This window comes from Colletotrichum jinshuiense, chromosome 1, assembly GCF_051148585.1.
Source record: "Colletotrichum jinshuiense chromosome 1, complete sequence".
Lineage (NCBI taxonomy): Eukaryota > Fungi > Ascomycota > Sordariomycetes > Glomerellales > Glomerellaceae > Colletotrichum > Colletotrichum jinshuiense.
In genome coordinates this window covers 1,819,844-1,843,680 of record NC_139302.1, presented here as the reverse complement: position 1 = coordinate 1,843,680, position 23,837 = coordinate 1,819,844, and the positions used below count along the sequence as shown (strand labels likewise).

The 23,837-nt window shown below is 54.7% G+C and overlaps 4 protein-coding genes across 4 annotated transcripts; all 4 read left to right on the top strand.

Moving 5' to 3' along the window:
* Positions 1 to 9,583: 9,583 nt before the first annotated feature.
* EsH8_I_000491 (uncharacterized protein) lies at positions 9,584 to 12,087 on the top strand (the record flags this gene model as incomplete). Its single annotated transcript, XM_083267904.1, has 4 exons — positions 9,584 to 9,785; positions 9,844 to 10,226; positions 10,276 to 11,869; positions 11,927 to 12,087. The coding sequence occupies 4 exons, from the start codon at positions 9,584 to 9,586 to the stop codon at positions 12,085 to 12,087; spliced, it is 2,340 nt and encodes a 779-aa protein (XP_083118342.1).
* A 4,516-nt stretch (positions 12,088 to 16,603) lies between these two features.
* EsH8_I_000490 (terpene synthase family protein) lies at positions 16,604 to 18,035 on the top strand (the record flags this gene model as incomplete). The annotated part of the gene is made up of 8 exons (XM_083267903.1): positions 16,604 to 16,758; positions 16,813 to 16,878; positions 16,936 to 17,189; positions 17,243 to 17,399; positions 17,450 to 17,539; positions 17,593 to 17,626; positions 17,676 to 17,899; positions 17,954 to 18,035. 8 exons carry the CDS (start codon positions 16,604 to 16,606, stop codon positions 18,033 to 18,035), a joined length of 1,062 nt encoding a protein of 353 aa, XP_083118341.1.
* A 546-nt stretch (positions 18,036 to 18,581) lies between these two features.
* Positions 18,582 to 19,330, top strand: EsH8_I_000489 (Redoxin; the record flags this gene model as incomplete). The annotated part of the gene is made up of 4 exons (XM_083267902.1): positions 18,582 to 18,898; positions 18,969 to 19,014; positions 19,074 to 19,239; positions 19,302 to 19,330. 4 exons carry the CDS (start codon positions 18,582 to 18,584, stop codon positions 19,328 to 19,330), a joined length of 558 nt encoding a protein of 185 aa, XP_083118340.1.
* Positions 19,331 to 21,226: 1,896 nt separating this feature from the next.
* Positions 21,227 to 22,940, top strand: EsH8_I_000488 (RING-5; the record flags this gene model as incomplete). The annotated part of the gene is made up of 3 exons (XM_083267901.1): positions 21,227 to 21,317; positions 21,385 to 22,821; positions 22,873 to 22,940. The coding sequence occupies 3 exons, from the start codon at positions 21,227 to 21,229 to the stop codon at positions 22,938 to 22,940; spliced, it is 1,596 nt and encodes a 531-aa protein (XP_083118339.1).
* Positions 22,941 to 23,837: the final 897 nt, after the last annotated feature.

Below are 23,837 nucleotides of genomic sequence, written 5' to 3'. Positions count from 1 at the left end.
TAGAGCCTTTTTTGCTTTTCCCTCTTCTCGCTCGCCAATACCTGCTAGGAAACGGACACAGAGCATCAAATCAATCCGAGAACTCCCAGACGGGCGACCACAGAGTGTGCCTTGCGCGATCGTTCTTTGGGAATAGCTAGCACACAGCCCAGGCGGCCGCGAAGCCCGATCCTGATACGTAATCTCACTCGGGGAGTCGAGGCCAGTGGCCCAGTACATATCGCGGTGCAGAGCGGCTTGGTCGGAGGGCCCGATACTTCGCCTACACGCAGCCGCCTTGCGCAAACACAACGTCTAGCTACACTGCTCTTTCTCTCTCTCCTGCGCCTTGCCACTCCTTGGTCTTTGTCCTGTTCGCTCGGATGTAAACACCATGTCTTACAGCCAACCCGGCGTTGACCTCTGAAAGTGGCGAATGAAGACGGAATAGACACCTATCGGTACGAGATATCTCACCCGAAAAGGTGCGTCCTATACAAGGTAGTCGCTCCTCCCTAAGATTCGTAGAGGTCCTGCCTCGGAAGTCCCAACAGTTGCCTTCGTCATATGGCTCGTTTCTTACCCCCACAAGCTGTCTACATTAACTCTGGGAGGCGCACTGGAATACCAACCAAACCAACACCACACGCACATCTTGATTCCGGCATGCCAAGACCCCGAAATGAGGGGATAGCCGGGCGTGGAAATAAAAAAGAGCGCCGAAAAATCTTGGGTTGGGATACCAGAGCTCCTCGGCGATGATCCAGCAAGCTCAACATTGCCGAACAACCCAGGGAAGCATCTGCCCGAGACTCGTGTGCGAGGGGGTTCGGCAAAGCCAGCGCGGATAACTTGATCGGCGGTTTAATTGCTAGTGGGTTTGATGCCTTGTTCCAGTCGTCGTTTTCCCAGTCACAGTCCAAGCGAGGCACGCGAACAAGCTCAAGAAACAACGAGCAATGCACGATAAACGGCAGACACATTAGAAACCCCATGCCTCGTCCTCCGAGAATCCTCTGTCCGGGAGAAGTCTTCCTCTGTGCGGCACCCAAGCTTCCGCGCCTCGCTCGCCATCCCGTCCGAGACAGAGAGGCCTGTCTCGACCTGACCTGACGCCCGTAGGACCTCGACGTTTCGAATACCGACACTTGCCGGCCGTAACTTTGTCCCGGCCCCCATGCCAGGCACCCGTGGAAGCAAGACAGAGGAGAGGGAGAGAGCGAGAAGAGAAAAACTACAGTCTCCTGACTGGACTGTTGAAGGCTGGTCTGTCAGACACTTGTGGCCGAGACCGAGTCCCAGATGGGAGCGATCCAGCAGGCGGCAAAAACTTGCTCCACGATAAATCAAGCAGGGCCTTCTGGATCTGTCTCGTTCTAATTCCATTCTGTAGAACCATGCCTTCTCCTCCGTGTTCCTGTGGCCTCTCTCGCCGGGCGTGCGCAAGAGCGCACCTCAGTTGTCTTGGGCTGATCTCGAGGGGAAGCATTGCCCAGAATCCGAACGGGACGCCATTCCCGTTCCCTGGCTTTGAATCAATCCAGGAATAAGAAAGCCTGACGGGAGAAATAAGCAAACAACAGATAAGGCGAGGCAAGAAAACAACCACCCCTGTCAGTCTGCTGGCTGTCAACCCGCTGAGTCCATGCCGCCGATCAGAGCTTGGGGATCCTGCCACACGTAACGGAGGGGTCGACCATCGTCATTTCGATATCGCTATCTGCGACGGGCTCTCGAGGGGACTGGTCCCCACCGATGCGCATGATTGACGCCTGCTTCTTGCGGTATTCGGCTTGGGGCCTTCCGTCCCTCCCCGCGCCGCGAATGACGACCGACCGACCGACCGACAAGGCGCGGCGGTGTGGAAGGATCTGCGACACCCCCCGTTCTCCACAACGAGCATCTGACATGCGGAAAGCGAAGGAGGGGCTCTCGAATCCGGGGAGTGATACCCCAGGGGTGTAGGAGCTTCAAATATCCCGGGTTGGTGACGCGACCCTGGATGTCGTGGCCGAGTAGCAGCTTACCAAAACCGAAGCAAAGAAGCAAGCTACTTCTGCATTTCATGAACTGAGAGTAGCCACGACGACATGATGCCCGCGGGACTTGGACCTCGGAGACGGTAACAGCGTGTGGACATCAAGGGTTCTCCCATATAGTCACCCTGGGGGGAGTGGGAAGTGACAGCTCTCGCCTGCAAGTTTTTGACGTCGGATGCCTGCAGATGCGTGCCACTTTGGAAAGCGATTTCTGTGTTTCTGTGCCCCCAAGAAAGCGGGAATGCCGTGTCGCCCTGGCAGGCATGTCTGAAACATACTGGCAGCTCTGTCCGACATGGGGAGCACTTTGTTTCGTTTGGCGGGCGAGAACGATGTTGCCTTGGATCAAGCGAGGCCACTAGAAACCCCAAGATACCGAACTAAGGCACCTCGCGACATGGACTAGGCTAACGAGGCCTTGGATAGCTGGACAGCCACGCAGTTTCACGCACCTGTCGACGGGGGCGTTGGTGACATGGGCCGAACGGCGATTGTTGGTTGTAGGATCGTCGTCGGGGCGGCAGGCAGGATGATGGCGTTCGACCAGCACCGCGATGTCCGGGGGGGACCACCTGGTGGGAACACGTCAACCCACTCCCAGGGGACAGTCCTGATCGCGAATTGCTCGTTTCATGCCGGCAACGCCGTGGGCCAGCGTGCCCGATTGGATCCAGAACATCTTCAAGTGGCTGCCGTTTTGCCTGCCGTGTAATCTTGATGCTGCCACTGCCACCACTCGTCGAACTGCACAGACAGACAGCATCGCGGAGGGGAGATCTGATAGGGCACTGGTAGGGGGTTTGGCCTAGCTCATTAAACAGAAACGCACGTTCGTCTTCACCCATGACGGCATCCCTATCAACATACTTTTCCCCTTGCAGTACTAACATTGGACGAAAAAACCCCTATGCGATGTTTAGGTGAGCGGTTGTTGCTGAACACATCGGCGCCACCAAGGTAACGGAGGACCGTTGACGAGGGCGGAGCCAAGCTACGCTCAATAGTTTAGGGATCTCGTCCGTGACCATGTCAGCAGGGCTAGGGATAAGCCCCTGAAAGCGGGCGGACACTGCTGCAGGCACGACGATTTAGAGATTGTTCCTACATATGGTCCACCAGTCTACCTCGCATAGGGAAACGTCGCGTGAATTTTCTGCCCGCCGCGCACTCTATTTTTTCGCACCCAGCACGCGTGGGTGGAGGGGGGGAGGGCGGCGTTGAAAGGCGGTGGAGCAATGTTCCGATCCATTGCGCGGCGTGTCTTGTCCTCGACGGTCTTTGGACGAGCCAAGGACGACTGGTAGTGTACAAGGCCAGGAACAAGCCGAGCTGAAGCTAGGGAGTGCTGCACCTGCTAGGGGGGGGCGATCCTCATGAAATCGTATCCTGTTTTCCCACGTGTCGCGGGCATGGGGAAATGAAGAAGCATGGGCCAGCTTAGGGCAGGTGCAGACTTCAGTCCCGCCACGCGCATCGCTGGACACCGGAGTCTTTGGGGGGGCAGTGTTTGGTGTTGACAAGCCTAAAGAGCAAGAGAAGGAGGCACATTGAAAATAGTGTTGGTACCGGCCCCGAGGCCATTGTCAGAACTGTCAGTTTGCCTGTGGCTGAGGCCCCCTTTTTACCGATGGCACGCCGACAGGGCTCAATACCGGCGGGTTATGCTCACCTAAACCAAACCGTCACTGACGCGCCACAATGGTCAGACTATCTACATGGAGAGCCATATCTTGCATATAGTAGATGATGTTGGCAGGCCGCATGCCAGACGTGCGGACATGCACGTACATGGCATTTGTTGGCGACACGACGGTCCGGTGGGCGTGAACAGTCTCGCCGTGACCAAGGCGTGGGATCCCCTGCGGCGGACATCAGGTAGGTTCAGCTGGAAGACGATGGGTTCCAGAAGTTTGGCTATTGGCGTTGAATCTGAGACTCGAGCGCAGGCATTATGCTTCGTGGAATACGGTCCCCTACTGCGTACGGGCCGCGGCGAGGGCCGGCGGAAAGCTCATCTTAGGGGCTCGGGTCTGGCATGCCCTGTTTGGAGCTGCAAAATATTTGCATTTGTTTTCTTCTGGACGCCGAGTTTCCATTGGGCAGGGATGGATTCCTTGGTAGAGCGGGCGCCTCGGTTCGTCTTCACCGTTCGAAACGCAACTGTTCACTGGAACAATCGGATGTGATGGACGGATAGCACGGTAGGCAAGGGGTGGTGACGAGTATCTGTGTGGCTTGGAGGATTTCCTCGTTGCCTCGCAGGGTTCGAGGGGTCCGTTCCACCCTCCACCGCCCGCACCCGAGGCCGAAAAAGAGTGGCGATCTTGGAGAGAATGGATCAAGGATGCGGATTAGTGTAGACGATGCGGCAGTGTGGTCTGAATGCCGGGGGCACGCGGCCAAGAAGGGGTTTTTTTTTCACCTCTCCTTTTCCACTTCAGTACTCCCGCTCTCCAAACGGCATGTGGGGCTTCTCCATCTGGACAAGCGTGTTCTGCTCTTGATTTTGGTCCCTGCTTTTGTCTCTGGGGTACAGACACCGTAGTGCAGTGGTCAAGCAGACGGTGACAGCCACGCACCGATGAAAAGGAGGCTGTGGCCAGCGATAGTCCATCGCTCGTATTTTGAGCACAGGCCGCATGGTAGACTCATCAATCCGCGCCCGGTTGGAAAGCCTGTCAGATCAGGAGCGGCTAGTACCTTGGTGTACTTAGCTTGACCAAGCACTTCAAACTGTGAGCCATGCAAGCCGCAGGATGGTACCATTATTCGCGTAGTAGGTAAGGCGAGACCAGGAGCGGTGAGTGAGTGGCCCGGTGTCACGTAATAGGTGCTGTGTGTTTGACAACCGCGTTGATGTTGGCTGCAGCATGCGAAGAAGAAGCGGAAGTGAGACGTGCGGCAAAAAGAAAAGGAAAAAAAGATTATTTTTAACAATGCAAAAGGAAAAGAGAGAAAGGGAAAAAAAAAAGGAACGGTTTCAAGCCTGTCTGCGCCTCCTAGTTGCATGAACGATGAGCATCATGCCGGTTTCCTCTCCTGTCTGGTCGGTACGGTACTTTGCCCAAGCAGTTGGAGAAGCAGCGGCAGCAACAGAGAACAAGTTTCGACATCTGTCCTTGGCCTTGGTCACACCGACGCCCGAGAATGTCTGTTTGGCAGTTCGTCCATCCGTTCTTTTAAAAGAACTGAGAGCCGGGTGTCCGGTGTGCAATGCGGCGTGACATGTCCGGGTCTGTGGGCAGCGGTTCCATGGAGCTTCTAGAGCTCACGAGCAAGGGAGGTATTCTAACATTTCCCTTCTCTCTTGTATGTTTGATCCGGTTTCTGGCGGGCCTTGGCGAGACGGGAGATGCCTGGGTGCGCGCAAAAAGCGAGAGGGCGAAGGTGAAGGGGGCTGTCGTTGGTCTGGACGCCTCGCCCGTCCTCCAGCATGACTTGTTAGCAATGTGTTGCAGACGCCGCCACCGACAATGCGACAAACAGGTGAGAGGGTCGCCGTGTGACACTATCAGAGGCAGCAACGATATCTGGCGAGGGTTTGTTAGTGCGACGCTTGGTTTCTGGAAGCTTGGCCTCCAAGGTCTTGGGTTCCCAGTCGGCAGGGCGGCTAGGCAAATTGATCCGTGAGGCAGAGTGTAACAGACGGGCGGACCCTCGACATGTTAGGACGTCGTCCGTTGTTTGGTGGTGTTAGGGGGAGGGGGGTGAGTTGCATTCATTCACCTGCAGCCGCAGTCGCATTCGCTCTGGCTGCGTCTGCGTCTGCGTCTGCGTCTGCCTCTAATTACTGCATCACCAGACGCACGGCGAGGAGGCAGGCTCGGATAGCCCGTACAGCACGGCCGAATGGGCAAGAGAGGCGGCGCACGGAGAGTCCGTCCGTAGAAAGTAACGACGCCGACGACGATGACGACGTCGTCGTCCAATGGAAAGAAACAGATAACCTGTCGAACGACTGGCGAGGGTCATCCCGCGCTGGGCCGAAATGGACGGAACGAATCCAAGCGGGTGGAATTCCATCTCATTCAGCGGCAGGCGGGTGGGTTTGGCCGGGTCATTTTACCTCGAGGGTGGCTGGCTATACGGAATGGCACGCCCAATGACATTGGGGGCCCAAGGCTTGGGATGCACAGCGGAAAGAGGCGAGAAATCTTAACGGCGTATGCGGGTCGATGATCTCTCTGTCACCGTTTTCGCTCTTGAATGTCGCCTTCCCCCTCTGTCATAAACTATTGTTGGCTTGCGTCTTGACCGTTTTTGTTTTTCAGGGTTCAATCGATGCCCGCCGAAGAATCCAGAGGAGCGTTTCTTTTTCCTTTGGAGAAAGATACCTAGGACAGACAGAAGGCCAGGGAGAGTAAGAAGGTAGGTACATGGCCACTCTGCAGGGCAATTGCCGTGCGTAGCAAAGCCAGGGCTGGGTAGGGAAGGGTAGGGTAGATGGAAAGGCGTACGGATGGATGGATTGGTAGGTTGCAGCCCTTTCTTTACACCACCACTGTAAAGGCACCAACAGCAGCAGCAGCAGCAGCAGCAAGCAAGTGTCGTCGTTGACACACACCCCCCGGCGGCCGTTCGGTTCCTCTCCCTGCCAGTGTTGGCCAACCTACTTTAAGGTGTGCATGGCAGGGGGCCAAGGGTTGCAGGGTACGTACCGTGAGGTGAGTGCAAGGTCAGCAAAGGTGTGGGGTGGGTGGATGGGCCCATTGCCTCAAGCAGTGTGACGACCCCTCCCTTCTCTGCCTTCTCTGTGCAGCACCCACCCTCGCATTAGGAACATGAGCGATGGAACCCCTGCAGAATTCTCAAACAGATTTCTGGCGTTGCAGCGCGGCGGGACCAGTCATTGTCGTCCCATCCCACACTTTTTTTCCGTCTGCTTCTCTGCTGTGGGCTCTGCGCTTTTTGGAATTTTCGGTCGTGGTCTTGCTTGACCTTTTTTTCACCTATTTTTTTTCTTTCTTTGCTGTCCCTCTCTGTCTCTCTCTCTCCCCTTGTCCCAAGGTACAGACGAATGAATACCCGCATAATCACCAGGTCCCCGAGGGTACTCGTATACGTATTTCTGACGCTGTGTTGGCCGGATATCTCTGACAACAAGGAGCGGAGGATGATGCTGTGCATAGCAAGCACTCGTCAGGATATGCCAGTCGACACACTCGCCGGTTAGTTAGTGTCCGCAGCCACGTCGCAAAAGAGCCGTGGTAAACAAGACGGGCGAATGTTACACAGCTTCCATACCCAAGGATGCCACCAGAGACATTGCGGGAGACATGTGCATCGCACTACCCAATTTGCATTTTCGAGCAACATGGTTTACCGCGTACCTGTAGCGGCCAAACCATTGCTCATTCCTTGCAAGATATGGCTTGTGTATCACCGCTTGTTGTCAAAGAAACCGCCACGAAAGGCCTGGGTCTCAGTAGGAGATGTGCACTTGTAGATTTGCAGATGGGTGATGCTGCCCCACCTCCTACATGGCCTTGTCCACATGCAGGCTCGCCGCTCTTCTTCTCCCCGTTTCCCCTGTCTTGCTTGTCTTGCACTCTGGATGTCTCGATGCCACCATTATCCAGACACAACACTCTCGCTATCTATCAAGAACATCGATTCCAACAGCTAGCTCCCGGCTTCCCACGCCAACCCTGTTGACCGTGGCCATGGCCGTTGCTGTTGCCAGTGCTGGGCAGCAACAGCAGCCAATTATCGGCTGCTCCCTTTGTTACGCCCGCTGGCAGACTCGGCGATGCTCCCTCAGACTTGGTACCAGATGCCCCCGGCCTTTGTATCTTGCCCCAAACGGACATGTACTCCGGTACGTACTAGGTTCTGCCCACATCCACATCCCCATCGCCTGAAGCCAGGAACCGCTCCGCATCGCACGCACGAGGCAAGGGGTCCGTTCCCCACCCTCTCTCTCCTTCTCTCTCTCTCTCTCTCCCTCGCTCTCTCTCTCTCTTTCTTGCGCGCTCACTCCTCTTACTCTTTCTCTCTCTCTCCCTCCCCGAGTCCCTGCGCTACATCGGGACCGCTCATTCTCCATGTTCCTCAGCTTCCTGCTCTTCCTGCTGCCTACCTATGTCCAGAGTGCACAACACTCAACGCGCCCCGCGTCCCTTCTTCAACTTAGGAACGTACCGGCGGGGGCCAGCATTTCCCAGGGTCTCCCAGTCTTCAATGCCCAGGATCACGTCCAAGTCCATGTTCGGGCCCCCCCTCCTAATCCATCCACCACCCACTTTGCTCCTCCAGCCGTCACCCTCCAATAATGCCAATCCCACCATTTTGTGCAACCCTCCCGCTGCCTCTCTACCTGCTTCTGGCTGCCCGGAGTACCTGCCCACCTCCAGACCATTGTAGTGTAGGACCTGACCTGCCTGAGATGCCTCGCTCGCTGTGCCTCGTCTTGTCTGCCTGTGCCTGATCGCGCCTGCGCCTGTGCCTGCGCCTGTGCCTGTGCATGTGCCGGTGCCTGTCCATCTGCTGTCCGAATAATTATCCATCCCCTTTCTTGACCCATCTAATCCATCTGAGCCTTAATCTCTCCCGTCTGCACTACTTTGCCTGCTTGTACGTACAGACTCGTCGCTCACTACCTCACCTATGCTTCTCTGCTTCCACACCCCCCCTCGTCACACACGTCCGACTTGCTCTTGTCCCTCCTCTCGCACGTTCTGAACCGCCGCCCTACGCAGTCCTACCTCGCTGTACCTCCCCTCCTTTCCTTTTGAACGGCGGGCAGCATCTACTTACCCCGGAGACCTCCCACTCCATCCCACACACATCCATCGCACATACACACTACACTCCCTCTCTCTACACACGGCTCTGCCCTTCTCTTTTAATCCTATCCTCTCCCTTTTTTTCTTTCTTGCTTCTTGCAAACCACCAGACAAGCCAGCCCGCCGGCCAGCCGTCAACATCACGCCTCAAACAAGCCAATTCCCCGTGCTTTACCTTACCTCCTAGCTGCGCAACAACAGTCCCGATTATCTGACTAGATCTGGAACCTCGCCGCTCCTGCCTATAGGCTCGCTTTGGATTTAATCACCGCCGCCCACACACATTTGCGGCCGCGCCTGCAAAGGCTAAAACAGCGCCCTCATTTGTCGCGCCGCCAAACTAGCTGTGCCAAAAGCAATATCCATCGGCCTCCCCCCTCCCGAACGAAGCTTCCGCTCGAAACACCACCGAAAAACCAACTTCACATTCTCGAAGTCTGCCGTCTTTGGGCGTCGCTGAGACCGACTCGACCATTGCAACCCTTGGATTTCGCATAACAATCAGCATCTCGTGGCGTTCGCTGGCCGACATTTCAATTGTGCCCGTACACACTCACAACCATACCCCAACCGACCCCGTCCTCCCTCGACACGACTCGGGCATCATCCGTTACCATCCCCCCCCGTCTACCTCATCCCCTCACCATTCAGTCGCAGACCGATCCGCCAGTATCGCCCATCGCAACCTCATCGCAGGCGACGTGAGACCCCATCAAGTATAGGGGTTCGGTCGGGCGACCTGCCTGTTTCGCACACTCGTCGCCTCAAGCGATCGTCAACATGTCCGTCATGCTCCAAACACCTTCACGAGCTTCGACAGCATCATCCTCTTCATTCCAACCCCTTTCCCGCCAAAACACCATGTCCTCCTACGATGGATCGCGGTCCGCCCGCCAATCGAAGCGGTACTCAATGTCCGCGCTGTACATGTCCATGTCAGCGAACGAGACCGACCTGGAGATTGAGGATGACTTGGCCAAAGGTATGTGCAGGCGGCGTTTGCAGTCCTAACCCACCCCCCGCTAATTTATTCTTCACAGCCCAAAAGATCCTTCGCGAGCTCAAGTCCAAAATCTCCTCGCAATCGAAGAAGAACTTCGTCCTCGAAAAAGACGTGCGGTACCTCGATTCGCGAATCGCCCTCCTCATCCAGAACCGAATGGCATTGGAGGAACAGAACGAGGTCGCGAGTCACCTGGAAGACGCTACCGATATGCAAGAGGGTGCTTTTCCCAACGACGACAAGACGCAGAAGTACGGCAACCTGATGTTCCTGCTGCAATCCGAACCGAGACACATTGCGCATCTGTGCCGATTGGTATCCATGGCCGAGATCGACTCTCTGCTGCAGACCGTCATGTTCACCATCTACGGAAACCAGTACGAGAGTCGCGAAGAGCACCTGCTGTTGACCATGTTCCAGGTATGTTGTTCCAGCCCTTGCTAGAAGTCACGCTAACCCGGCCCAACAGTCCGTTCTTACCTACCAATTCGACAACACCCCCGAGTACTCGTCCCTTCTGCGCGCCAACACCCCTGTATCGCGAATGATGACGACGTACACGCGGAGAGGTCCGGGTCAGAGCTTCTTGAAGTCGGTGCTGGCTGATAGAATCAACAGCCTGATCGAGCTGAAGGACCTCGACCTGGAGATCAACCCCCTCAAGGTTTACGAGCGCATGATTGAGCAGATTGAGGAGGATACCGGCACTCTTCCCGTCTCGCTGCCCAAGGGCATCACTGCTGAGCAGGCTGCCGAGAACCCGCAGGTCCAGGCCATCATCGAGCCACGCTTGACGATGCTCACCGAGATTGCTAATGGCTTTTTGATGACCATCATCGACGGCCTCGAGGAGGCCCCATACGGCATCCGGTGGATTTGCAAGCAGATTCGCAGCCTGACGAAACGCAAGTATCCCGATGCAAACGACCAGGCCATCTGTACTCTCATTGGCGGCTTCTTCTTCCTGCGATTCATCAACCCGGCGATTGTGACGCCCAAGTCATATATGCTTATCGACGGCCAGCCGGCCGAGCGCCCGAGAAGAACGCTGACTTTGATCGCAAAGATGCTGCAAAACCTGGCCAACAAGCCCTCGTACGCAAAGGAGCCTTACATGGCCAAGCTTCAGCCCTTCATCCACCAGAACAAGGACCGCGTCAACAAGTTCATGCTCGATCTGTGCGAAGTCGGGGACTTTTACGAGAGCTTGGAAATGGACAACTACGTTGCCCTCTCCAAAAAGGACTTGGAACTGTCAATCACGCTGAACGAAATTTATGCCATGCACTCTCTGATTGAGAAGCACCACGGAGAACTCTACAAGGACGAGAGCTCGCATCTGGGCATCATCATGTCGGAGCTCGGAGTGGGACCTGCGCAGGTTCCCCGCAAGGAGAACCGCGTCATCAACCTGCCCCTCTTCAGCAGGTGGGAGACGGCGATCGACGACTTGACTGCGGCGCTCGACATTACGCAAGAGGAAGTGTACTTTATGGAAGCCAAGTCCGTCTTTGTGCAGATCATGCGATCAATACCTTCCAACAGCAGCGTTGCTCGACGGCCACTGCGGCTCGAGAGGATCGCGGATGCGGCGGCTACGAGCCGAAACGACGCGGTCATGGTCCGCAAGGGCATCAGGGCCATGGAACTGCTCTCCCAGCTGCAGGAACTGAAGGTCATAGACAAGAGTGACCAGTTCGGTCTGCTGCGCGATGAAGTTGAGCAGGAGCTTCAGCATCTTGGCTCGCTCAAGGATGGTGTCATCCAGGAGACATCAAAGTTGGAGGAGGTCTACAAGACGATCCGCGACCACAACACGTACCTCGTCGGGCAACTGGAGACGTACAAGAGCTACCTCCACAACGTACGCTCGCAAAGCGAGGGAACGAAGCGGAAACAGCAGAAGCAGCAGGTTCTCGGGCCGTACAAGTTCACCCACCAGCAGCTGGAGAAGGAGGGCGTCATCCAGAAGAGCAACGTTCCCGACAACCGGAGGGCAAACATCTACTTCAACTTCACGAGCCCCCTGCCAGGAACTTTCGTCATCTCCCTTCACTACAAGGGTGAGTTTTATCTGTTGCGTGTGCACGAATCTATTTTGCTGACCAAACAAACTACAGGACGCAATCGTGGCCTTCTCGAGTTGGATCTTAAGCTTGACGACTTGCTTGAGATGCAAAAGGACGGCCAGGATGACTTGGACCTGGAATATGTCCAGTTCAACGTCACCAAGGTCCTCACTCTGTTGAACAAGCGATTTGCGAGAAAGAAGGGGTGGTAAACGCCAGCGCACGGGTCTCCCAAACCTCGATTGTGTAACCTTTTCTCGGAGATACCCTTCACTGGCTTTTCATGGAATTAGGCGTTCTCGGCATCTCTTTGCATCCTGATACCACGACGTTCTCGTCCTCGTCACACCGCCCTCGACTTCCGGCTCCTGCATTCGGATTCATAAATGCTCCTTTACCCGCTCTTCACCCCTGTTTACGAATATCTCCTCGCCACGGCCGCCTTTAATTCACTTCTCGACCATCTCGTTCAGTATCCTTACGCATACCGGCGTTCTCACACCTGCCTATTTTGCCTTGACCTGGATCTCGCCTGCGTGCTCTAGTATAAAAGGCCGCATACTCTGGACTAGGTCTGACATACAAGACCGACAACCGTGGATAAGGGAACTTGACTTCGTGTCGACTTTTCGTCTCACGGTAGTATACTGTCGAGAAATGACACGGTCTGCTGGTTTTTTCTCCATATACCTGCTACGTTATTTTAATTGCCCTTTTGCGGCCGGAGCCAGGAGGTTCACATCGTTTGTGCGTTTGCTAGTTTGGGTCTCTTTTTTTTTATATGTTTTCCTGGTCCAAGTTTTGATGCGCGATGACAGCGCGGGGTTGTGTTCGGCTGGTCCGGCGGCTTTAGTGTATGTCCCGTTTTGACTTCATGTCTGAAATGATAAGGTAGAAGAGAGACGAGAAGAAATGGCATGACGTGGATGATTCTCACAGTCACATTCCTACTGGCATATCGTGATCCAGTTGTAAACCGAACTGAGTTGGTTTGTGATGCTCAAATGGTGTTTTCACCACTCCAGAGAGGTCAATCGAGTGGTGCAAGCAGTTCCTTGTACGCCTGTAATTTTCTTTTACTATCCTTGACCCTCGGCCTCAATTGTGGTTTAGGTTTATGTGTCAGCGTCCTTGTGTGTAAATGCGAGAAGTCTCGCTTTGTTCCAGCCTTTTTCCATCTGATGTCCAACTGCGGACCAGAAGGTTACAGTAGAGAGAGGGGGAGGTGGGATGGGAGGGAAAGATGACGTGAGCCCCCGTATGCCACGTTGTTCGTGGCGCGCTCTCGTGTTTCAGCCGTAGCGGTTGGGGTGTGCGAGAACTGGCGAAGCGGGATGGTGAAGGAGCGAGTGGGCATTTGGTTTATTCTTGCCCCTCTTTACTATGGCTTGTATAGGCAAGGTATAGCGGTTTGTGCCGGTTGGGAGAGTAGGGGGGTTGGGTAGGTTGGTTGGGTATTGAGGATGCGGTTAAGGGTATGGTGTCGGTGGCCGATGGCCGATGGTGATGATTGGGTTTCGGTGGCGTGTTACAACTGCCTTGTTGGTGTTGCACGCGTACCGGTATTCGGTTGTGTGTGGCAGCGGGCTGGATTTGAGGTATGGGATGATGCGTATGGATGGGCGGATTTGCTTGGGTTTGGGTCGTCGTCGAGAAAGGGGGGGGGGGGACGACACCGTTATCCGTGATGTTCGCGCGGTTCTTTCCTATATTGTACTTGGTTGTCTCAACTAGGGCGAGTGGCCCAGGGAGGAAGTGGAGGGATCGAAGAGGCTTGGCTACCATGAGCCAGCTCGGCCGGTTGAGGGAATCGGTTCCTACTGTGACGGCGGGGTTTCGGACGAACTTTTGCCTTTTTCTATTTGGCATTGGTTGAGTTGTCTCGAGATTGGCTCTATTTCTCTTGGCAGTTGAGTATCAACCGGAATTAAGCCAGTAAGCCCGGCTGGGGGACGTTGCTTTTTCTCTTCCCCGGGAGAGAAACCCCGTAGGGTGCCGACAGACTCTGTAGTCGACGGAGCGGCGTTGACGGGTCTTTTGGTTAACATTGACTCGAGGCTGGGACTCGCTCTCGGGAACTTTATTGGTCGATAGATTGTGGTTGACACGAGCTGACTCCCCCTACGGCCTCGTTGTGTTCTCTCAAATGCGGGGGCCTGCGTACTTATGTCGTAACAACCTCATAGCTGGACATGCCTGCGGCATGTTACAAGGAGGACGCTCGTAATATCGCGGTTTTTTTTGCTTTTTCCCAAAGATACTCCGCGTAAGGCGGCATGGGCCTCTGGCTGTTCCGTCCGAGACACCCCCTCCCCCCCGTTGAAGAGTCTCAACGTATCCATCAAACGCTGCGGCAAGGGGACGGCACAGCCCTGTCTGACCTCGGCTGGGTCGACCCCCACCGCCACCTTTGACACTATTCGCAATTCTCTTCTGTAAGGGAGGACTATGGTAGGAACTGCCGGGAGGCGAGCGGGGTCTAGACGCGGTAGCCACCGACGACATCGGTGCGGGCATTGTTTCGCCGTGATGGGCTGAATTGTGAGTGCGGGACTGAGCTTTGTTCCACTTCTTGATTCCCCCGTTGCCTCCCTGCTCGAAGCGGTTTAGACATTATCATTGTAAGTGATGATGGGATCGAGGGGGGAGGGAAGGGCGTCGTTGTTGCCGTCCCGAAGGATTCCTGAACCTCTTTCCTTGTTTAAGAAGAGACTTGAACGCGTATTTAACTGAGAGCCACTCCGATGTATGGCTCTGGAGTAATACATGGAGATCGTTTAAACAGGTAAAAGTAACCTTTACTTTAATTCAAAGTGGGACATCGTCTCGCATGTAATGGGAGACCTGATCGGGAGTTCGTGCCATCATCATTGAAAAACAGTACCATTGTTGAGACACAGCAGCTTCTATCGGTCGGCAACTGTTGACGACAGAAGACTTGCCCTTTACCAGCATCAACTCTTGCAGATATCAACCTACTAACTCTGATCCCCCATCTCAGAAGCGGTCTCACATATCTAATAGTCGTAATGAAGGCCAGAGGTGAGTGACCAGAGAAGCACCAAGAAACAGAAGGAGGAGGAAAAGAATTGTTTTGTCTACCGAACATTGTCGACTTTGATCATGGCAACTTAAGACTTTTGGCCGAGTATCTCTGATGCATAATGTTTCCCTTGCGTTGGGGCCCGCGGCTTGGTCTTAGTCCGACTGGCCTAAACCTAGTCTTAGCAATGCGTTCTGCGTGTCTGGATTACATGGTATATGCGGTAGTTTTGAAGAGGCCGCAACATAAAGAGGCTCACTTGAGTGCCGCTCGTGGTACGCCTCCGCTCGTACACACACATTGGTAGACGATTGTTAGAGGTGAGCCTGAAGATCACCACAACGCCAGAGAATGGCACGTAACAGTTGCTCTGGGATTTCTTTCTTGCAGTTGTAGACTTTTCAAGTCCATTCCTGTGATTCGACTGAGGCACAGTTTCATGGGGGCGTCGCCAACCCGAGACATAGACGTTGCCCGGCCCAAGGAGAGAACAGGCCGCTTTTGGTTCATCTTACGGTCATCCTCTGCTATGGAATAATGAAAGAAATTGCCGCTTTGGGTCGCAAGGGCCCCAATTCTCGTGACTCGGGTCATTAATATGATGCCAGGAGGATCGAGGCACTGACCAATTTTACACGTCTTCCGATTTGGGCCCAGGAGGGCTTGAGATGCACACCGCGGCCAGGGGTTATAGAAACCCGCTCTCAACAGCAATGTGCCCTCGCCGTCCCGGTTTCTTTTGTGATTGAAGCCTGGAAGTGTTGGGGATGAGCTGAGACTCGTGAATTTGCTCGCCGCTAATTGGAGATGATAGTGGATGACAGACCCATCGCCAGATTCACGCGCATGTAACCATGCTTGAATGATCTGAAAGGAACTCTGCCAATAGCCTAAGCAGCTTCGTAAAAGAGAAAGAAAAAACAGTTAAAACAAGAATAAGTTGCCGTTTGCTGGAGAGTATTTCTCCCTTAGTTCTATTGCGTCCAATTCATACCAAAGGCCCGGGAAGTTGCATTTTATAGCGGACAGAGGCGCCGAATGAAGACGGTTGCAACAGACGTCCTGGTGTTGTTGGTGAATGACAGGGTCTACTTCAAATTACGGCCCATGGTTTCAATCGGGCCACTGCTCAACTTATTAGCAACTTGTACGCCCGTGGCACGACCATCAAGGATAAAGATCTGGAGTATTTGCCTGTAAAGCATTTCATGCAATTGCCGGCAGGTTCTATTCATGGTTGCTATAAACAGTCATTGCTCGCCGCTCACCGAGTCATTGGCCCCGGTGAAGAGGTGAGGGCGGACTTTAGGATCGTGGCTGGGCAGTCGTTGCAATTAACCCTTTGCGATGTCGCCAGAGGGGCACGTAACGCGGGCCAGTCCGCCTGTCACGGGCCCACGGTTGCCAATCATCTGATTAAACAGGGCTCTTCTCCCCGGTCGGCAATTCACTTGACAGGGCCACGATCAGTGATGTTGCCGCAGTATTCCCCTCGATGCATATCAACCACCCCTGGGCAGCATTGATCTAATCTCGCAATGCTCCACACCGGCACTCGAGCTCATCAAAACCAGACGCACATGCCCATGACGAAAGGAACCACGAGTGGTTCGTCCGGACAGCAGAGTCGCATTCTTTTCTTGCAAGCCCAATTTCGATAGTTCCCTCTCTTGAGCAACTGCGAAATGCCTGGACATACCGAAAGCGCGCTGTTGGCCAGCCGGCTCGACGGGCAGACGATGGTCATTCCAGACCTGCGCCGGATGGTCAGCCACTGGCCTTCCGGGAAGAATGTTCATGCCTCTGATATTGAGATGCATCTCAACGACATTGTTGATCGGTGAGTAGCCCCGGCTCTTTGGTTGAGATTTCGGTGTGCTGAAAGGGTAGACAGCAGTATGCCTTCTCCCAAAGACAAGGCCAATATCACGGAAGCCAACCCGGCCCTGCTCGCCTCCTGGTAAGTGTTCACAAGCAAGTCGCTACCATATCAACACTTTCTGAATGAGATAAATAGCCTCTGGCCGAATGCATCAAAGGACAAACTCGCCACCTTGACGTTGATGGTCCTATGGCAGGGTAGGCTCGATGACTACATCGAGGCCCTGGAATACGAGAGTCCCGAGAAAGCCAAGGAGTTCAGGGCCAAGGCAAAGGAGTACATCGCTCAGTTTCTCCAACTCTCAGAAGGTCCCAAAGATGCGCCTACCATCTCCATCATCTCGAACTTCCAGCAGGTCGCCCAGGTGATTTGCGAGCAGTATGACAAGGGTGGGTGCAACCGTTTGATGCTTCGCTGTCTCGAGGACTGACGAGCGATGCAGATCAGCGCAGGAGGCTGAGGGTTAGCCTGTTCGATTATATCGACTCAACCGCTTCCGAAATGAGGTACATCCAAAACGGCAATGTGCCCACAGACCGGTACTATGAGGGCCTTCGCAGAAGAACGGGGGGCGCGGGTCCCCTTTGCGCTTTAGCTGAGTAAGGGTCGAGGAGCTCATAGAGTGTGGGTTGATGTGCTGACATAGTAGATTCGCCTCGGGAGTGCGGTTGTCGTCCTCGGTCGTCGGCTCAGCGCCGTACACGCTGATGCTGAAGGCGGTCAGTGTCATTATCGGCTTGTTTGTACCCATAGTCGTATCACAATGGACCAAGGCTAACAAAGGTGGAATAGAACGAACGACCTGCTCTCATTGAGTAAGGAGCTGGTAAGCAATGTCGTCTCATTCGGACGGGCCGTGACTGATGACTTCGTAGCGGAAGGGCCGGACGTTCAGTGTGGTCCCAGTTCGTCTTTGGAACAGTACAGACAATGATCTGAAATCGGTTGTCGAGCGCGTGGTCGAGGAAATTGAAAACGCGGTCAAGAACCTCGACGTATGTGAACGCAGACTGGTATACCAGAACCAGGCGGATGCCGATAGCATCAAGCAGTGGGCTGCAACGCTCAAGACCACATGCACTGGCAATCTGGTCTGGAGGTTTGTCTTGCTGGTTTACCTTACCACCCTCACAATGATGCTAATAGCGGACAGTCTCGAGTCAAAGAGGTACAAGGTGGGCGAGCCGGCTGCCGACGGGAGTTTGAGGCAAGAGTTGAAGGCCCCGGCCGCCTGAAGATGATGGTAATTGGCGGTGGAGATAATGAAACGGCAATTATTAGAGTATTAGAGTAGAAGGCTGCAACGCCCGGGGTGCAATGCCCTTAATGATGAATGATACCCGACGTCTAATTGCGATGCTCGACGCGTGCGCGGGACATGGCGATGAGCTGAAAGAAAGCGAGTACCTTGAGAGATAAAAGAAGCGAAAAAGAAAGGTGAGGCTGTTTGAATGCCGACAATATTGTGTCGTGCATGGCAAGTGCGCTTCGAGGCCAAGCTTAGAACAATGGATTCCATTGTTGATTGTCTCACAGGGGTGGTGTTGACCACTGGCAACGTTGCTCTGATGTCATACCAATTTCGAGCTCAGCCAAGCGAATGTCTCAATTGGGGAGACGCGCCCCTCTAAGCTTTCAGCTCTTGGGGAAGCTCCAAGCTCCGAGCTGCAAAAACATCATAATCACCTCTTCACCCAACCTCATCCCATCCCCATCCCAAGTCCCCATCGCCATCCCCTTCTCGCATCACAAGAATTGAAACATATTCAATCCCATTCAATATGGCTTTCCGCGCAGCAGCAAGAAGAGTCGCTCTCGCCCGCCCCGCCGTCCCGGCGAGGGCCTTCCACTCGACGCCGGGCGCCTTCGTCAAGGCCGGCGACGCTGTGCCCGACCTCCCGGTCCTCGTGGAGAACTCCCCCGGAAACAAGGTCAACCTGGCGGATGAGTTCGCCAAGGTCAACAACGGCCTCATCATCGGCGTCCCCGCCGCCTTCTCGCCCGCGTGCTCGGCGAGCCACATCCCTTCGTACATCAACCACCCCAAGCTCAAGGACCAGGGCGCCGTGTTTGTTGTTTCGGTCAACGACCCCTTCGTGTAGGTGTCCCATGGAAGATACAGAGTGATTGTTTTAGATGGGTGGCGATTGATGCTGACGGCTGAGTAGTATGAAGGCTTGGGGCGACCAATTGGACCCCGCAGGTCAGACTGGAGTATGTTGAATTGTTGTTGAGCCTTTGCTAGGAACCACGGAATGCTAAGATTGTGATAGATCCGATTCTTGGGAGACCCGACGGCCGAGTTCACCAAGCAGCTCGAGGTTGACTTTGACGGATCGGCCATCTTCGGCGGCGACCGTAGCAAGCGTTACGCTCTCGTCATCGAGGACGGCAAGGTCAAGTCGGCCCACGTCGAGCCCGACAACATCGGCACCAAGGGTAAGATTTAAAAAAGCCTCTATTTTTGTGTCTCGGGAAGAAGTGGCTAACAAATTGCGCAGTCTCCTTGGCCGACACGGTTTTGGGTTGAGTATGAAATGTGGTTACCTCGGGACTCTGTCGGCGAAGGGCTCACCTAACGTCTGAGTATGTGACGGCCGTGTAGGATGGGAGCGAACAGCGTGTACCGTAAGAAGTCATTATTAAAAGTCAAAAGACACTTGAAGTGTTTCCGCAACAAACATTCCTACCGGAACTGCAGGACCAAGTAGAGGCGCCGCAACATGAGTTTGGTTACTACTGATTGATGGCACAAGAATGTCATTCATACATCGTTTGCTATGTATGGTGTGCTATATAAGATACACAGTACGTGTATGATGCCATCTTGCCGAGGTACGGAGAACAATATTGTCTCCGAAGGCGCGGAACCACGGCGCCATGCTGAGATGAAAGTTCGCGGCCGCGAGACAACCCGAGCCGACCCCATTTGTGGGCACAACGGGCGACATCGGAGCCTCATAGTGCCGGGCCGCTCCCGCCTGACAAATGCAGGGGCGAACACTGAGGTGCGGCACAAGTTTGGAGCCCCGCCACCACCGCAATGCTCAGTCAGATCCTTATCGATAAGAAGCGATGACTAAGTTGGAACCACACGGCCGAGGAACCCCCGACAGGTTCCGCCCTGCTTGACGACCCTGGAAGACAATGCAGAAGTGGCGCTCAGGGCAAGCTGGAAGTGTGTGAGGTCGCTCAGTGTCCAAGTCATGCCCCCCAACCCACTCATCCCATTCGCCTAGGTACACTGCTAACCCCGGACAGGCAGGGCAGGGCAGGGACAGAGGCCGACGCAGTCTTGAGGCCGCAAGGACATGGAGTCACCTGCACGCTGTCGGACGCAGTCACTGGGACGTTTGCACTGGCCTCATCGCAGTGCTCCCCTCTGAGCCGTGCCTTGCCTTGTCACGCCTTTCTCCTTTTTCCTGCCTGACCACTTCCGCATGTGCCGCAGAAAGCGCAAAATAGAAGCATCCGTGACCCGTGACCCTCGCCAGTCCTGAGACTCTGCGACTGGCCCCCCTGGCTTTCCGTTCGGTTGCAAATCGCACTTGCAATGCCTGGAGGACATGGTAAGCACGTTGGTACGTAGCGTCGATGGTGCTAAACAGAGCCCCCCATGCAGCAGTGGCAGCGAATCGACGCCTGCTGAACGGGCCCAGTCGGCCCAGCCCAGGCATGCTGCCCCAATTCAGGTGGCACAAGGTACCTGGGACCTGGCTGGTGGTGCCCGCCAAACCAAAGTCACTCGGCCTTTTACCCTTCCAACCAACACCTCCGTCATCCAACCCACTGCAGCCTGGAAGTCACTGCCTTACCACTGCCAACCGTCCGACTCCCTCCCGCCTTTCATCCACCCGCCCATCCCACATCCCACACTCTCACCTGTTCACTCGCACTTTCGCCCTCTATCTCCGCCATACATCCATCCCACATTCATACCCATACCGCTTTCGCCGTCTACAACGTAGGCAACCGACCGAACTCTCCCTCCACTTAGTAATCCGGCGACCGTGACCACCTCCGCTACCTTGCCCAAACCGTCGACTTGCTAGGCACCATACATTCCTGCACTAGGTCGTCACCTCAGCCTTGGATCATCGCAGTCTACTGCAACTTATCGGGCCCCTCCACCCCAGAGTGACTCCCACACCGCGACCGACAAAACCACAACCCCTCGCCTCCCTCTTGGGTCAGATCGTCGTTACCAAACACACCCTCTCGCCCATAACTCTCGCCGTTTCCATCAAAGGAAACGCTCCCCTCGCCTCCATTCGTAGTCGGCACCATTCCTCCCACCACGAGGAAGCGAAAGGCTGCTGAGGCGACGATATCCTCCAATACCCAAGACGCCTTGCCCAAGAAGAGGATCGCCTCAGCTGCCAAACCAGACACTCCCCCAACCCCGGTCACCACCGCGAGCAACGGTATGGATTCCGAGGAGGACTTCATGTCTGCTCTCTCGAGCGAGGACGAGATGATGCAGGACGACAGCGGCGAGGACATGTCTGGTCCAGATGGTACGTGCTTCTCGTCCACACCCTACCGCAGCCCAACACCGAGCTAACTTCTTTGTTCCCTCACTAGATTTCGACGAGGACGACTTCGATGACGAGCCCGACGCAGACCTGGGCATTATCAAGGACTCGGACAGCAAGAAGAAGGTGGCGTACGACATCTCATACAAAGTATACGAGCCCAAGGACATCCAACGCCAGCAGGACGACATGATTGACGAGGTCAACATGATCCTCAACATCCGCAAGGAAGACGTTGCGATATTGTTGCGGCACTTCAGGTGGAACAAAGAACGTCTTATCGAGGATTACATGGATACCCCCAATAAGGTCTTGGAGGCCGCAGGGCTCGGCTCAAAAGTAACAGGCCCGCCCAAGCTCGAGGCTATTCCGGGCTTCATGTGCGACATTTGCTGCGAGGACGAGGAAGGCCTTCAGACGTTTGCTCTGAAGTGCGACCACCGATACTGTGTCGATTGCTACCGCCACTACCTAACCCAGAAGATTCGCGAAGAGGGCGAGGCTGCCCGCATCCAGTGCCCCGCAGAAGGCTGCGGCCGCATCATTGACTCCAAATCCCTGGATATTCTAGTCGCTTCTGATCTCACGTTACGATACCACGAATTGCTGAATCGAACATACGTGGAGGACAAGGACTCGCTCAAATGGTGCCCTGCACCCGACTGCCCCAATGCCGTCGAGTGTGCCATCAAGAAGAAGGATCTGGACAGGATCGTTCCCACAGTCGCCTGCGGCTGCGGCCATCGCTTCTGTTTCGGCTGCATACTCAACGACCACCAACCTGCCCCCTGCGAACTCGTCAAAAGATGGCTCAAGAAGTGTGCTGACGATTCAGAGACTGCCAACTGGATTTCGGCTAACACCAAGGAGTGCCCCAAATGCAACTCTACAATCGAGAAAAACGGCGGCTGCAATCACATGACATGCCGCAAATGCAAGCACGAATTTTGCTGGATGTGCATGGGCTTGTGGTCTGAGCATGGCACTAGCTGGTACAACTGCAATCGATTCGAGGAAAAGAGTGGCACCGACGCTCGTGATGCGCAGGCCAAGTCGCGTATATCGCTAGAGCGCTACTTGCACTACTACAACCGATATGCCAATCACGAGCAGTCCGCCAAGTTGGACAAGGATATCTACCACAAGACGGAGAAGAAGATGGTACAGCTGCAGACTGCCTCTGGAATGTCATGGATCGAAGTGCAGTACCTCAACCAAGCTTCACAGACACTCCAAACCTGCCGACAAACGCTCAAGTGGACTTACGCCTTCGCTTTCTACTTGGCACGGAACAACCTGACAGAGATTTTCGAAGACAACCAGAAGGATCTTGAGATGGCGGTTGAGGCTCTGTCGGAGATGTTTGAGAAGCCCGTCCAGGAGCTCTGTGATAAGAAACTAAAGGTGGACATCATGGACAAGACGTCTTACTGCAAGAAGAGACGCATCATTCTGCTCGAGGACACCGCAGACAACCTGGCCAATGGTATGGAAACTCAGAACACCTGGGGACGAATCCTCGCTAACCCGTATCCAGGACGCTGGACCTTTAATGTTGATCTCCACAACCCTGGACAAGCCGCTGCCACGAGCAGCCGCCGTTAGGAGTCTGCAAATGACGTGTACCGCATGCGGCGTCAAGGGAGTGAAGATGACGGGGATTTCCCCGGCTCCGTTCTCGATCTTAGGCAGGGAGCCCAGATGCTACTGCAACCTCTCACGAGCATTCTTCTCGTCCTCGAAGTCAGGTTTCGGCCCGTGCATGCGGATCCTGAACTTAGAGAGAGAAGATGGTGGCAAATATGGTGGCGAAGAGTTTGGCGGAGATGGACACAGTTCTGGTTCTGAGGGAGAAGCGTTTGTTGCTACAACTCTTGAACAATTATCGGCATCATCATCAGCCAGAAATTACTAGGGATGGTATTATAGGAACGCGCGGGACAAAGCGCATCATGAGCGTTGTGTATGGTATAGGTCTTCCGGTTACAAGCCGAGTGTCCCAGGCACAGCGGCGAGGGTTATGCATCATGCCTTTTGGCGAAGCCATGTCTTGAGACTGTACACCTTACAGCTACCCGCACCAGTGATCTACGAGATTAATGTGCCAACGAGAAATGATAGCAAATCTCCCAACTACAACTAACGGGAACGCAATCAGGCTTTTGTCAGAATTAGCTGACTGACTCGAGGGTATGTTTGAAGTTGGCAAATGACGCAATGACCGACAAGATAACGAATCGAGGATGTAATTTCGAAGTCTATGTGTGTGCAATCTCTTGCAACCACTTTGGCACCCATGGGTTAACCGTTTCGATTTTCGAGAGTGCCGCCCAGTCTGCCGAGTACCGGTATATTGATCCTCATTGAACGTGTCCTGTGCCATGACCGGTCTGGACCACAAGGTCTGCTCGAGACTCAATGGTCTAATACCGGCTGCGAGCGGGGGGTTCCTTGATTGGCCAAGATTACATCATCCCCAGGCCAGAAACATGCCCAAGATCT